At 34.5% G+C, this 16262-nt stretch overlaps 3 protein-coding genes across 4 annotated transcripts in view; all 3 read right to left on the bottom strand.

Annotated features, from left to right (window-relative positions):
- Nucleotides 1–5010, bottom strand: part of LOC101901391 (peritrophin-1) — a 289820-nt gene extending 284810 nt beyond the window's left edge. The window contains exons 1-2 of one of the 2 annotated variants that reach the window (XM_059122169.1): nt 4872–5010; nt 3164–3394 (exon numbers count right to left, since the gene is read on the bottom strand). The gene's annotated coding sequence lies outside the window, so the exon portion shown is untranslated. Of the gene's footprint in view, nt 1–3163; nt 3395–4690; nt 4810–4871 lie in introns of those variants that run through there. The other variant, XM_059122166.1, reaches the window with a different exon arrangement.
- Nucleotides 5011–6188: 1178 nt separating this feature from the next.
- LOC101899364 (splicing factor U2AF 50 kDa subunit) lies at nt 6189–11604 on the bottom strand. Its single transcript, XM_005185135.4, has 5 exons — nt 11430–11604; nt 10671–11294; nt 10518–10603; nt 7182–7304; nt 6189–7118 (listed from the first exon to the last, which is right to left on the bottom strand). Exons 1-5 carry the CDS (start codon nt 11440–11442, stop codon nt 6657–6659), a joined length of 1308 nt encoding a protein of 435 aa, XP_005185192.1. The 5' UTR covers nt 11443–11604; the 3' UTR covers nt 6189–6656.
- A 2502-nt stretch (nt 11605–14106) lies between these two features.
- LOC101899696 (cell cycle checkpoint protein RAD17) lies at nt 14107–16107 on the bottom strand. The gene is made up of 4 exons (XM_005185137.4): nt 15959–16107; nt 15228–15904; nt 14677–15158; nt 14107–14610 (listed from the first exon to the last, which is right to left on the bottom strand). Exons 1-4 carry the CDS (start codon nt 15971–15973, stop codon nt 14192–14194), a joined length of 1593 nt encoding a protein of 530 aa, XP_005185194.2. The 5' UTR covers nt 15974–16107; the 3' UTR covers nt 14107–14191.
- Nucleotides 16108–16262: the final 155 nt, after the last annotated feature.

Below are 16262 nucleotides of genomic sequence, written 5' to 3'. Positions count from 1 at the left end.
GCCGTTTCTTTTTTTCATTTTCATTTTCTCATCGCTGCAACAGTTGTTAAGAAATACTTGAAACTTTTTGTTATTACTTGGACCCTGACTTCGAAGACAATGGATTAGTGTGTTGGGAAACCAATTAAAATTATTCCGGTATAATTAAGGTAAAATTGTGTGACATGCGACAAGAAAAAACTGAACCAAAATTGTCAACATTTCCGAATCTTATATAAAAATATTGGAAGAAGTGGGAATTTTTTTATACAGACAATAAAGTGGGACAATCGAGAAAAATGATCCATCACATCAAGGCAGAGCACTTGGAACAACGAATAATAATAATGTCAAGAAATGATAATCGCACTTTTCTGAATACGAACAAAAAGTTGGCAGACCCTTAATCATTGGAACATTCATATCGGGATTAATTCAGATTTAAAAATTTAGAACTAGAAACACAACATGTAAGAAAAAATATCACTTGGTTTTCACATAAAAACTGAGGTGTTTTTTTCTCAACGTAAAAAATTACGCCCCAGAGAATCTGAGGCATTTTTTTTTTTTTTTTTTTTTTTTTTGTAGAAAATCCTTTGTGTCGGAGATAGTAAGAGTGGTCTGCTATATACCACCTTCACACCAAACATCTTTGAAATCAATCTTTTACGGCTAATGTAGTCAAAATACCGAATTTCGAGAGGTTCCATTATAGGGGGATTTACGAAGACATGGACCCAATAGATTACAGGTGGTTTCCATTACTAACTCCAAATACCAAATTTAAATCATCAAAATATCGAATATGGTTTGGTACAGTAATATAAGGGCTATACGAAAATTTGGACTCATATAGCCAATTATCTGCCAAAGAGGGTGGTGTAAACTCTATATACCTATTTTAAAATATAAAAAATTACGCCCCAGAGAATCTGAGGCATTTTTTTTTTTTTTTTTTTTGTAGAAAATCCTTTGTGTCGGAGATAGTAAGAGTGGTCTGTTATATACCACCTTCACACCAAACATCTTTGAAATCAATCTTTTACGGCTAATGTAGTCAAAATACCGAATTTCGAGAGGTTCCATTATAGGGGGATTTACGAAGACATGGACCCAATAGATTACAGGTGGTTTCCATTACTAACTCCAAATACCAAATTTAAATCATCAAAATATCGAATATGGTTTGGTACAGTAATATAAGGGCTATACGAAAATTTGGACTCATATAGCCAATTATCTGCCAAAGAGGGTGGTGTAAACTCTATATACCTATTTTAAAATATAAAAAATTACGCCCCAGAGAATCTGAGGCATTTTTTTTTTTTTTTTTTTTTGTAGAAAATCCTTTGTGTCGGAGATAGTAAGAGTGGTCTGTTATATACCACCTTCACACCAAACATCTTTGAAATCAATCTTTTACGGCTAATGTAGTCAAAATACCGAATTTCGAGAGGTTCCATTATAGGGGGATTTACGAAGACATGGACCCAATAGATTACAGGTGGTTTCCATTACTAACTCCAAATACCAAATTTAAATCATCAAAATATCGAATATGGTTTGGTACAGTAATATAAGGGCTATACGAAAATTTGGACTCATATAGCCAATTATCTGCCAAAGAGGGTGGTGTAAACTCCATATACCTATTTTAAAATATAAAAAATGAAAAGTTAGATAATGTTGCTAAAAAATACTAAAATTTCTCATATAGACTATGTAGGGCCATACGAAAACTTGGACCTTGGTAAGCAATTATCTGCCAGAAAAGGCAGTGACTTATTGTGAACTCCAAATACCAATTTTTAATTAATGGAAAATGCATCTAAAATACTCCAAATGTTGGGAGATACAATTATATAAAAGCCTAGTAAGCGTCCACTGCTTCGTCAGCAAAAAGTCCAGCTTCAAACTATAGAATCGTACCACTAGTTTATTTTTGTACCGAAAATGGGCAATTTGTTCTTTATTTATACCAACTTGAGTACTATTTAGTACTTTTCGTACAATTATAGTACACATTTCCAATAACACCGCCAAATCTCAAACACAGATAGCATCTGTAACCTAAATATCAAATTTCAGAATTTTATCTCTATCCCTTTCGCCCAATACCAAATATAGTAATATTTCGTACTTTTTCACATTTCCAAATCCACCTCTATATCACAGACCAACCACCAACAACACACTCTAACTAAAATACAAAGAGAAAAGACCTTTAATCTGGCAGTTAGTTGTATGGTGGCTAAACCAATAGGTTTGTTCACGTTTTAAATATCAACAAGTAAAAAACAGCAAAGTTCGGCCGGGCCGAACTTTTAATACCCTACACCTTTTGAAAGCAACTTGAACAAATTAAAAAAAAAAATCCGAAAAAATTAAATCCGTTATATGGGGACTATACGAAGACGTGGACCTGAATAGGTGTTCCAAATGGAATGACAAAGTTAATATACCCTCCATAGAATGGTGGAGGGTATAAAAATTATATGAGCCCAATATACATCTGAGTACAATTTTATCAACATACCTCATTTCGTTCGGAAGCTAGATAGATTTTCACAGACATGGCTAAATTGTCACAGAAATTAATGCTGATCAAAATGTAAATACTTTGTGGGGCCTAAAATTTTTATTTCGAAGAGTTACAAACGGCTTAAATCCTTGCCTACTGTTTCAGCATAGGGGCCCTTAGCTCACAATTTATGAATAGCTAAGCCATATACCTCATGAATATTTTTTAGCTAAAATGTTCTAGATACTACAGAAAACGTAATGAAAAAACGATCAAGTAGATAATTACAGAGTCTCAGACTCCATGTAGATATGGTCTGCTAAGTCGGAGTCAGACCAACTTTAATTTATGAGATTTCGCTCAAAAAGATTAATTAAAACAGTAGCAACCTTAAGTTTATTATTAAAACAAATTAAATACAATGATATTGACCTCCACCTACTTCCGTAATAAAAAATTGTGTTTTTCTGCAAATTCTAACTATAAAAAAAACTCACTTTTTGCAAACCATGCAACAATGCTAATGTTATTACAATTCACATGCAAAAGTACTACATTTTTTTAATTCAACTGTAAATACAAACGACCTTCCAGACCGTGAGATTCACTCCTTATTTAATGAACAGACAGTCAGATCAGATAACAAGATTTGTTGTTACTTACACACACATACACTGCTTACAGCGCTAGACAGCTCTAGTCATTATTTCTTTTTTCTTAAACTCCCAACTTCAGTGTACCAGATGTTTAAAGCATCATCATAGAGAGTTGTTTGTTATGGTTATGTGATACTATGACATTATAAATGATCGCAATTGTCGTAAAAACGGAACTCAGTCAGTTATACAGTTGTTTGATTGCTCTAGACTTTGCGATCACAATGTTTTTTTTTTTCTGGAAAATTAAAAAAAAACGAATTTTTATGCCTTGCTTTAATAGTATAACAAAATAAATTATTCTCAAAAATCCACTATTATGATAGCTTCGAAATTGTTCTCAAAAAAATTCACGACAGAATCTGTCTCTATTTAAGGCCACGAAAAGATGTTCCTAAAAATCTTAATTAATAATTAATCTTTTCATTTAAAAAGGGTAATAAAGATCCGCTGATAATACTTTGATGCGCCGTTTAAAATATTTTCCAAAAATCCACGATTGTATCTCTATTGGTCCTTGGTAAAGTATATTCAAAATAAGTGAAAGTAGCCTTAAGTAAAAATATATATCTATTCTCCTCTACTTAGTAGTATTACTAAAAAAATATAAACTTGGTATAAATTCAGTACAATTTTTCAAATATTGGAAATTCAAGCTACTGTCATGAGCCATGAGTCGATTTGCCGACCGATGAGTTTTTACTTGATTTTTCAATAATACTTCAGAATCTAGTAAATTCTGTGGTATAATTTCAAAATAAAATTATTTGTGATTTAAGACGAAATTTATACCCGATGTTAAATCCTTGGTCCACGAAAAAATGAAATAAACTTTTTTTACCTTTTTAAAAAATTGCGCTACATAGTTGTACGAAAAAAGAATAGAATAAATAATCGAAGGTGTACTCTTTTTTTGATTCAACTTTTTTAAACACAAACGAGTAAAAAAGCATCTAAGATTGCCGGGCCGAAATTTTAATACCCTCCACAATTTGGAAGGAACTTGAAATGATGGTGGAGGGTATAGAAACTTATTCTTATATAATTTTCTCTCGTATTTCTGGGTAACTAAAATGGTATTACGTATATCCGGTTACCCGAAATTTTTTAACAATTGTTACAAATTGTTTATGGAAATCAATGTCCAGTTCCAGGGTAACTAAATTGGTATTTCGTGTACACTGTTTCTCGAAAATTTGTAACAATTGTTACAAATTGTTTATGGAAATCAGTGTCCTGTTCCAGAACGTACAAGACTAAGAGAGCAATTCGAGAGAGGAATGTTTACATTTCTTTTGTAGATATTTTGGAAAGTCTGTCCGGACAAATATCTTCTTGCATTCACTTGCAACTCTACTTCACCCTGAGATTTATTTTTAAAAAGAAAGTTGCTGGATAATTCCTGCAAGACAGGTAACCATACATCCGTTATTTCGAAGTCATTTTTCTCGCCCATTGAATATTCGTTGATGATTAAAAAAAACAATTGTTTAAGCTTAACATGGAATGGTAATTAATAACTTAGAAAGGAAACCTTTTTATTGAAAATCAATATCCTCGTGTCTATGAATGCCAATTATTAAATGCTCCTACAGATTGACCTTAGTTGATGGCATCTAAACAATTTAGACTGCAAAAAGGCAAATTTTTAAACTATAAATACCAAGAAATAATTAAACTTTCAATAATACCATTTATTGCCATTACTGACTTACCGCCTATCAAACATTTTCCGCCAAAAAGCCATTCACGCAAAATAAAACCGAAATGAAAATGACACACTCAAAACAAACACAGCACAAAAGAAAAACGATTTACAATTGTTAAATAAAAACTAAAAACCAACGGAAACTTTAAAAAATCTTCAATTTTTTTCACTTTTTAACATTGTTTTCAAAGAAAAACTGTTCGAAGACGAAGCGAGCACCGTTAAACAAGTTAAACAAAGCAAATGATTTGTTGACATTTGTCTCGTAATAGATTAAAGGGAGACATTTTGAACAGTGATGCTAATATGAGATGACGAGAAAAGTAGCATTTTTCAAAATTCATTGCTTAATTGGAAAGAAAAGTAGACGATAAAAAAAACTCTGTAAGTAAAAGCATCTTGTCGGACCACAATACCCGACCCAAGGCCTATATAAGTTAAAGTTAGTTAGTGTGTTTGCACTGTAGTGATTTCACTCTCTTTGAATTTTAAATCACAATATATCTTATATAAACCATTACACGACCTATTGGGATATGTTTGTGATGCGGCTACGCTAAACGAAAATGCATCAAGCACCTGATGCCCAAGAGTTATTGTGGAGAAACGCCCTCCAGTTAATGACCCGGTGGAAATCATCGTAACTGGCGATGATGGATACCGTAAACAAAATTGCATCTGGTGCTTGGAAAAGAAAAAAGGAAAGGTGTTAGTGGATCTTTTTTTTTAAATGAGGTTGGACCTACAATTCCGTTTCATGTATGGATGATTGATGGTTTTGCATCTTAGAATTTGGTCCATTATATACTTAAAATCGGCCGAAGATATGTATGCGAACTATATCCAGATTATAACTGTCTACCGCAAATTTCAAAAGGATTAAAAACTTGCTGTGTAATGTTTTGTCTCAATTGAAGACTAGATGCGACCTGCAATGTGCATAAAAATACATGGACAGATGGAAGAACAAATTTGTAGCCGGTTCGCAGTTTTGGACGACATACGTTTAGTAGAAAATAATTTCATTTAAACATTATTATGCTACAATCCGGATACGAAATACAAATTGTTTTTCTATAAGTCTCGAATCGAGTATGTTAATCATTACATGATCATTTGTTGAATAGGTATTTTCAAAAGGTTTCGGGTTGGCTGACATAGAATTCAGAATTCCATCTTAATGAGTCTGAACATCGCATTTAGATGTGCTTGAAAGGTATGACAGCATCCGACTGTCACGCCATATACTAAGCTATTAACAGTTACTTAAAAACCCTCTGTTTTCTACTTCATACTTTGCCTATAAAATCAAAAAACATATGCGTTGTTGTGTTATACTTTATTGATAAATTAATTTCTTTTTCTTCCAGTGGCATCAATGTCCATTCGACTTCTGCTTTACACGCAAGAAATATTGTATGTCTGTAGTATATGCAAATATATTAAACTAGCTTACAATTTAACAAAATCAAAGAAGAAAATTGTCAATTATCAATACACTCATATATAAAAGAATGAAATATGTTAGGAATATACCTACAAATATCTATATATAAAGAGATTTGACGTTCATTAAACGCTCCATCGTATATTAATATTTGTATATATGAAAAGATTTTGCTGTTGTTGTTTAATAAAGTAATTTTTATATACGAACATTTATGTTCACTCAAAATATTTGTGATTTCTGTAAACTGTTGTTGGTACCAGGGGGAGGAGGTTGTTGATTCTTAATTGTTTCATTATCTTTAGGTAATTAATTGTACTTCCCCATTCGCTTTGTTTCTTTGCCTTAGAATTCACGACGATGATATTTGTCTGGATCAAAGTAAGATGTGACTACAACACGATCACTGAATTTACGTCCGGTCAATGCCTGTTGGGCTTTTTGGCAATCCATAACCGAGTTGAATTCTACAAAAACTTTACCACAACCCGGCACATCAACACCCTCAATTGGTCGGGGTATCTCCACACTTCGAACAACGCCATATTTATTGCATTCCTCTTTGATGTCTTCCAAGATATCCTCATATTCTTCTTCGTCGCGCAGCTCGTCGGGTGTAACCATGTTGAGAAGACACAAAACTTCGGTGGGTGGTCCAGAAATGCCCAACATTGCCAAACCGGGTACCTGTATGGTAACTGGCGCTGCTGTTGCTGAGTTATTTTGAGCATTTTTAGCCCCAACACTGGCACGTTGTACAATAAGCTTTTTATCGCCCAATTGCATGCCATTCAAACCAGCAATTGCCTATGAAGAAAGAACGTAATGGATTAATTTACAACCACATTAGATGGTATTAACAATTATTACCTGATCTGTTATGGTGTGATCAACATATTCGGTAAAAGCATAACCCTTGCTCAGACCGGTGCCAGCGTCCTTAACCAAATTGAACGCCCTAAGTTGGCCAAACGACAGAAGTAGCTCCTTAACCTGTGTTTAATCGAAATGAGAAAACAAACAAATTGACTTACATTACACACACATTTCATAAAGATCTAAACGAAAACAATAATAGTTTAATGTGAAAATTCTGTTTTGTTGCAGTGAAAACCTCCTTTGTGTATGAACCCGAATTGAAATTGAACCTAGAAAAATGAACGCGCTAAATATTTATATCACGTCACGGTAGTTGCTGCTGTTTGGAAATTAGTGTTACCTGTTTGCATTTTTTTTGGGCTATAAATTTGACTAGAGGGGGGAAATGTGTACATATTTTTCTATGGTATTTCCTGAAAATCAAAAAAGAAACTTGCCTTTTTTGCATGGAGATGGGTTTGTTTCGAAAAGTTATTGATTGGCGTTTAGTGTGTGTCTGAGAAATCGTCTGCTCTGCAGGCATTGATTTTGGTCTTGGTTTTTTGGTTGACATGTAGTGCGAGCGGAAGGAAGGACTCAAAAACAATGCGTATGTATGTAACAACAAGAATAATTGGAATGTTACGGCACAACAACAACACCACCACCACCACCTAAGCTGCAAGAATACCACGAAATTATTAATATAGGTATTTAATGTACAAAACACAAAAATACATATTCGTTTAAGCTGAAAATATATGTAGCCTGTAATAAAACGTTATAATCGAAATACAATTTTAATACGGAATTTGAGCATTTAATAAATTTCGTATTTGCAGTCGTTAGTTTCATCTTTGCTTAAGGGAACAACTGGTTCTTGCATAGCTGAAACAAAAACAACAATTTAAAATCTAGAATCCCGCTGGGCTATAGCTGAAAAAAATTATAAAGAAATAATGCTGAAACCTAAATGGAGGAGGGAACTATCACCACCATATATGCATAGAAAAGGCTGAAACAAAATTATAGATATGATGTCCCTCCGAAAAGGCTAGGAATTCGATTTAGCATCTGTTGTAACACAGAGCCTCATTTTTTCACAAAGTAGTTTTACGCTGAAACAAAAACAACTGCAACATTTTTTCAAAACAGATACAAAGTTTATGCTTCTCAATATCCTATTTACATTTTAAAAGGCCATAGTAAAGTTGATATTTTGATAGTTTTTTTACAGCTTCCAACAATTCCTTTGATAATGTTTAAAAATAAACTGAAATTTCAAAAATGAAATGTATTTTCTCTTGGAAAAGTTTTTAACTGAACTGAACCCGCTTCAAAATATATTTGATTTATATATATGTGTAAGTCCGACTGACATTAGGCACGTTTATTTGGGACAAATCTCTATTTGTGCGAATAAAAAGGTAAAGGGAATGGAAATGGATTTTTTCTGGCAATTCCTTTTAATACCACAAAGTATATACAGGGTGAGATGAAAAAATGCAACTAACTTCCATGGACATTCCAACAGAACTCAGCACGCGTCATCCAAGAATGGTTGCAAAATGGGGTTCCTCGCTTCATTTCAAGCACACAATGGTCAACAAAATCTCCGGATACCAATCCGCTGGACTATTGTGTCTGGAGTGTTTTGGAAAGCAAGCAAGCGCTTCGCCGGGAATGGGCCAAAATACCACCGTTTGAGAGCCATAATTCGTGTCAAAGGTAACTAATCGAACAAATCTAAACTTATTTTAAAATTTGATGCTATTTCCGACATTTTTTGCTTTCATTCAATAAAATTAAAAAAATGTAAAAATTATAGCGTTTGACTTTGCAGTTGCAGTTTTTATTATCTCACCCTGTATATCATGATCACTGGAAGTCCAATTATTTTGACCACTTAGGGCTGGTTATGAGAAGGAGTGGACTGATGAGCGTACGCAGATTCGGTTTGCTTTATATTTTTTATGAAGTTTACGATTTTCTAATATTTATAATAGAAATTTTGAGAGGCGCGAAATTTGAAGAAAATCAGGCAATAACTTAACGTTTTATGAGACATATTGTAATTTAAGATTTATAACCTTAAAGGTAAAAAGGTGTGGATTGATATATCCCATCTTCCCATGGTTTTATGTTAGGTAAGGTTAAAAGATGTGTAGTTATAATTGAAATTGTAACAATCTCACTCGGAGTCTTTTCGGTCCGTTATGATCATCCTGCGGAAAAAAAGAAAAGGAAGAAGAAATGCAAGTAGCTAGAAATGAAAGGCCTATGGAGAGAAATATATGCGATGGAGAAAAGCATCGAACAAAGTTGTGTTTAAACTCCGGCGCCAGAGCCTGTAAAGCCTTTTTACAAAATTATAGATGACAAATGGATCCGTGTCTGAATGCACACTAAAATCATTAGCCGAATGTACCCCCTTAACTCTTTGCCTTGATATAGCAGGAATGTGCCATACATTACATTACAAAATTATAGATGACAAATGGATCCGTGTCTGAATGCACACTAAAATCATTAGTCGAATGTACCCCCGTAACTCTTTACCTTGATATAGCAGGAATGTGCCATAAAAGGTGTCCAATCGTTTCATCCTCACTTCCCATGGTATTAATTTTGGTAGCAACATTACAACTTTGCAAAGTTTATTGAAAATGGGTAAAGTATTTCGAATTTAATAAGAGTTATGATCATTGAAAATGTTAACATTTCGTGGAATCAACCTAATCGGATGCTTCCTTCGTTTTCTATGAGATATTTTTGAAAAATTGGTGTTTCTGAAGGATTGCACCAGGAGTGGATCGATATATTCTATCGAAACCGTAAATCTAGTGCTGATAGAAATGTTGGAACTGCCAAATGCCAGAGACCTAGGTTCTAAAACCGTTATTCCGACGTGACATATTTCGTATGTATCAAATGATTTATATTTTATTTAGACAAAGACCTGAGGTGTTTCTTTTATCAAATTACAAATTCAGAAAATCGGAGAGTTTTAATGAACTGGAGTTGAGTCAAAAACAATTGCCTTTCCATTTTTGCAGCTCCCAGATATTTTTAGCATCCGCGAAAGTTTTAATTTCTCAACGAGTAAAGATGCTATGAACATTTTAAATTTTGATTAATTTTTTGACAAAACACTTTTAAAGCCAATAAAAGTTGATATTAGCTGCAAAATATTTTGAGATTTAAATGGCAATAATAACTTTGAGAACATATTCTCCTTTGATATTCAGTGCTGTGGAAAGTTGCCAAGGATTAAATGCGAAAAGAAATGTTAACTTCGAACGAAACTAAACATTTCTTCAATGCCGCCAACAGAATGTTATTAAATACCTGTTCCTCGTTCAAATAATTTGGTAAACCACCAATAAATATTTTATGCGGAGAATCTGGAACAACTGTGGATATAACACCATTTGCTAAAAATAAAAGAAAGTGTTTGTTAAACGTTTGCTTAACTGAGAACAGACAAGACAAGCAACTTACAAACAGGTTGCGGCATGGGTGAGGCATCAACAACTCCCGGCATTGGTTGGTAATCATGTGGTCGTCGTATTTTCAAACTTTGTCCCTTAAAGTTGATGCCATCGAAAGCCATGGCCTGAGTTGTTTCATCGGTTGAGCGGAATTCAAGAAATGCAAAATTTTTGTCCAAATTTATTTGACAAGCCAAGACGGGGTTGCCATCAGCCTGAGCCAAACCGGTCAAATGCATTTGTTGATTAAAGAATTCCATCATTTCATCTTCAGTTACACCGAATGGTATGTTGCCAACATACAGTCGTCGAGCCTGTCTTGTGATAGTAGAACCTACAACCGGTACGGCGGCTTGGGGAATATCGGGTACAGTATTGGCGGGTATTTGACCAGATGCTTGCATTGCCTTGTATTGCAGCGGCGTAATGTGTTCGAATCCCGGTGGAGGCACATCCCAATACAAGGATGGCTTGCGACGTTTTGTGTTACCTCTGCCACGGGGCCCACTGCTGGCGCCGGGTATATTGGCCATGCCTCGCTCATCGCGACGGTCACGACGATCGCGATCACGGGAACGTGAACGACGCCTATCGCGAGAACGTGAGCGACTCCTATGCCTGCGCCTATCCCGATCTACGTAGATTACAAAAAAAAGGAAATGTTAGCATATTGATAGCGTGCTAAATCAATGTTTCCTCCAGCGCGTGTTGGTATACACATTTTGCAAAATTTGCATTTCTTGAACTCGCAGCTGAAATAATAACTTACCATCTGCACCCATATTGAAAAAATTAGCTTGGTTTTATGTTTTCTTTGGCCTTGAAATTATTCAATCGTATATTCCGTACGCTCTTGTTAAAAAAAGGAAGCTAAAATATCTTGACGAATTTTCCCTGCTGCTGGGGTTTTTAGTTTAACACAAACATGGGGTGATTCGTGTATTTTCAAAACACGCTAATCTTTTACAATTTAGTGTCAACGATAGAAAGCCATGTTTGTCTTAGGGTGGCCGGTTACACATCGAATTGATAGCAAGTTGTCTTAGCTAGTGTTTACATACGACATTTGCTGCTAAACCATGGAAGAAGAATATAGGTAGATACATCAACGCTTGCGAACATTGATATGTCAAAATTTTAAAATTGTTTTGTCAAAAATAAGTAGATTTTTATATATTTTCTTATACGATGTTACAATATGCATTTCTCAACATTTTTTACAAATTTTAATAAATTTTTATTCAACATTTTCAATTCCAAAATCGGTTTGACAGTTCACTGTCCCAGCAGTTGTGTCGAAGCGACTACCTGTATTCTTCTACCATGCTGCTAAACTATTCATTTTAGACAAACTGTTCAAATTTACATTTGAATTTTATGAAACATAGTTTTTGGTGTTTTAAGGATTTAGAAAATTTTTATTTACCTCGGCATTTAGAAAAGACGGAACAGTTCAGTTTATGTATTTATTGTGAAAACAATTTTTTTCTGTTTGGCGAAGGCATCCAGACAATTACTGAAACTATAGTAAAAAATAAGAAAGTTTAGAGAAGCTGCTTTATTAGCTCTATTTAATTTGCACATTTCTGTTTACGTATATATATGTCATAAGAAATGTCATTGAAAATCCCATACAGTATGTAGATTTCAATCCAAGCCATGTTGGATATAATTTGTTTTGTGCAAATGACAGGTTAAGCTGGGAATACATAAAACGCTTATTTGGCTGGCTTAAGTCATCGGCTGGCTTCTTCGGAAATGAACAAAGGAGCCTAGCGTCATAATCGAACTAAGTCAACCTAAAACTCCTTTGTTCCTCTACGAAGAAGCCAGCCGATGACTTAAGCCAGTCAAATAAGCGATCTATGTATTCCCAGCTTTAGGTACGCTGGGAAGCGAGTTAGGGATTAAGCTGGGAATACATAAAGCGCTTATCTGGCTGGCTTAAGTCATCGGCTGGCTTCTTCGGAAATGAACAAAGTAGCCTAGGGCCAAAATCGATCTAAGTCAACCTAAAACTCCTTTATTCATCTACGAAGAAGCCAGCCGATGACTTAAGCCAGCCAAATATGCGCTTTATGTATTTCCACCCTTACAGAATTTCAACCTTTTCATCCCACTCCTTTTTTACATTAAAAGTCATTCTTTGAGGTAACATGACATAATGCAACATGAAAAATTGCATCTCTGTCCTTGAGTCTAAGGGTGGAAATAAAACATAAAGCGCATATTTTCTGATGAAGCCAGCCGATGAATTAAGCCAGCCAAATATGCACTTTATGTACTCCCACCTTAAAGGCTTAAGTCATCGGCTGGCTTCTTCGGAAATGAACAAAAGAGCCTAGGATCAAAATCGAACTAAGTCAACCTTCCAGCCAAATAAGCGCTTTACGTGTTCCCACCTTAAGTGTGCAATAATTAATTCTGTGTATTGTCCCTATGAATTCTTTTTAATACAAACACATACACATGGTAGAAACAAGAAGGCAAATTCATGCATTCATATGTGTAAAATTCTTTCAAAATTATTCATTTGACATCTCATTGTCAAAACATGTTTTTCTAAATCCATTGTTCATTGGGAAACTGCCTTCTCTACCCTGAAATATTACAAGGTAAATTACAAAAGTTGGGAATGCTTATTTGATATTACTTTACCTTCTTAATTTTACCCCTAGTAGAAGACTACAGGTAGATGATTTGTATATGTTTTCATCGTCGACGCCAATGTTAGGTTATGATATGCATTTTTAACAATTTTTACAAGTTAGAATCATTTTTCTTTTCAAAATTTTAATTCCAAAATTGTTTTGACAGTTCATTGTCCCAGCAACTGTGTTGACGCGACTGCTTGTATTCTTCTACTATGATTTTACCATGCACATACACATGGTATAATTATTATTCTATATTTTTCTCTATAGATTATTATTCTCTATAGAAGTAGGTTGATAAAATCTTTCTCAAATGTGTGTTTGCTCCACGTTTAGGTATATCCCCTATTGGCGACATTGTTCACCGAAATTGTTTCAAATTTCGTTTTGATAGTTCGTAATGGGTACTACAGCCTATGACAGAAAATTGGCTATGTAGGTCACGTCTTCGTATAGCCCCTATATTCGGTATACTTTGATGATTTTCCTAATAGGTACTACAATTTATGATAGAAAATTGTCTATGTAGGTCCAGGTATGACTTCTATATGGAATAAAATCTATACTACTTGTATGTCATACCTACCAAACTCCCCCGGAATATCTATGACTACAACCCAGCCCAATTTTTCAAACCCAATAAAAACTTGTTAAGGGTATGCAAACAAAAACAGCAACATAATCATGCAGCATGTTTGTCATTTGTCTCTTAAGAAATTCAAAAATCTTCTGTTGTTAAGGACTCTCGAATAAGAATAATTTAAATATTCCTGAATAACAATAATTTTAATATAACTGAATAACAATAATTTATTTTTAAAATTTTGGATGTACAATTAATTTCTTAATATATATTCATTTATTAAACAGTTAGTATTCAATTCGATGCCGATACTATATTTACAAATGTCTTATATTCTATAGCATATTGACTTTTGGATATATTATGATGTGGTGGCAAAAATGTACTGGCTTTTGCAGGAATGATACTAGCATTATCTGTGTTTAGACGTTTTGGTCCTTTAACAGGCATCCATCCTGAAACAGGATTTCTATTTGCCAGCATTACATTACGTACCCCCAAATCGAGGCCACTTAATGCTAAGGTATCCTCACGATATTCATTCAAAATTAAATCACATAAGCTTAGACCATTGGCAGCATCTACCACGGTTTCAATGTCAGAAAAATGGGGCAAATAATTTGCATGTATAAAATCGACAAATTTCTTGGGTTCTGTGACAAAAGCTTGTGCTATATCTGCAGGAGCATGTAGCAAACCATTGGACTCTGTAACTGTGAAAGCAAGCAGAATATATCAGTTTGGTATAGCTTAGATAAGATATTTTGTTTATAACTTACATTTTGGATTAAATATCCTACCCAATGCATGCATCATGGTTACCGTTTCATCTCTGCCCACAGACTTTAGTGTGGATTGATGTTTTCGTTTTCTTGACGTCTTCTTGCTGTTGTCCTGTGTCGATTCTTGTGAACACTCCAATGGTTTTGTCTGTAATTGTGGTGCCCCTTTCAGCGAGGAAAAATGTAGGTTAATGAGGGCATTTCGTATATCTCCTTGGGCGGACAAAATAATTGAATCTATTAAATCGGTTGAGGGTGGACGATACAACTCATTGTATGGAGGGTGGCGCATTAAACTACAAAATCTTTTCATGGCGTTTTGCATAATCGTTGCCGCCACTGGATTCAAGCTGATGTGATTGATAAGGAATTTTTGTTTCAGTTGATCATTGAATATATTGTAGCTTAAATTTAGACCACGTCTTTTGGTGTCTGTTACAATGAAAATGAGTGGCGCTCTACCATAGATGACATAATCACTGCCAAAATAAAAAAAAAAAAAACAAAAATTAAAATATCATTAAATTATCACTTCACTACAAACTTACTCAAGTATGGCTTCAAGAGCAGTGGGATCCCTTAATAAAAAATTGGGAAAATCTTCAACGAGTAACAAACGCCTATCATTTCCAGCAATCTCAAAAAGTGACCTGTAGCGTGAGGCTTTAAAGAGAAACGCTTTAAAAGCATCAACTTGGGAACTTGTAAAATTCGACTCTCCAAATACTTGATCGCCCAAATTATAAATCATATCCTGGTCAACAGGATTTGTCCACTCCTGAATGGTAAACTTCATGTCCTTGGCAAGTACCTGTACAGCTGCAGTTTTCCCACAACCTGAGGGACCAGTCAACAAACACAACTGAACTGGTTGTTTTTTCTTTTTCATTATTTCGCAGTGTCTCAACCATTGTTCTAATTCTTGTATCTTTTTTGGATGTACAGCCAATTCCTCAATCTTCTTGGGAGCATACAAATCTATCCAATTTTCGTTAGTTATACAAGCATTGGTTTGGATTACGTTAGATTCCATTTGCTGCTGCTTGCTGTCTTCTTCATCACTATCCAAATTCACAACTGCGGTTATATCTTGCGTGTGGTCATGTCTAGCTTTACTTCGTAAGGATCTCTTGGGCTTTTGTTTATCGACTAAGCTTGGGCTGGCTACAGAGTTATTATTCGTCTCCGGTGGAAGCTGTGAGAACACGGATTTGACCCAGGTTTTCTTAAAGAGGAAATTTGATTAAGTATAGTCTATATTAGCATTCGCATAAAATACCTTTCTAGTATTCATCGCAAATAAACCAAACAAAACCGGCAAAAACAAAACAAATTAAAAACAAATTTTGTGCTAGGGATAGGTAAGTCGACTTCCGATTAATGGAATAATCGACTTTGTTCTGAAACTCGAACTCGACTATGGACTTGGGTGGAAACCGAGTACTCGACTATTCATAGTATATTGTTGGACTTACGCTATGTTCTCATTGCAGAAACAAAAAAAAGAGAAAAAAAACAATGTTTGTGTACTGACAATCGCATATGACTGATACGTTCAACTGTAGTGTCAATCATAATGAAAT

The sequence above is a fragment of the Musca domestica genome, unplaced genomic scaffold, assembly GCF_030504385.1.
Source record: "Musca domestica strain aabys unplaced genomic scaffold, Musca_domestica.polishedcontigs.V.1.1 2, whole genome shotgun sequence".
In the NCBI taxonomy this organism is placed as follows: Eukaryota; Metazoa; Arthropoda; class Insecta; order Diptera; family Muscidae; genus Musca; species Musca domestica.
The sequence above is the reverse complement of the archived record's forward strand: the minus strand, read 5'-3'. Positions and strand labels throughout refer to the sequence as shown.

Excerpts from the sequence above, each read along its gene's own strand:
- LOC101899364 (XM_005185135.4), bottom strand. Across the intron at positions 7,305-10,517 it reads ATTATTTGAACGAGGAACAG|GTTAAGGAGCTACTTCTGTC; the intron begins GTATTTAATAAC and ends GATTAAACACAG. Across the intron at positions 7,119-7,181 it reads ATCACACCATAACAGATCAG|GCAATTGCTGGTTTGAATGG; the intron begins GTAATAATTGTT and ends CTTTCTTCATAG.
- LOC101899696 (XM_005185137.4), bottom strand. Across the intron at positions 15,159-15,227 it reads GCTCTTGAAGCCATACTTGA|TGATTATGTCATCTATGGTA; the intron begins GTAAGTTTGTAG and ends TTATTTTGGCAG. Across the intron at positions 14,611-14,676 it reads TAGGATATTTAATCCAAAAT|TTACAGAGTCCAATGGTTTG; the intron begins GTAAGTTATAAA and ends TTGCTTTCACAG.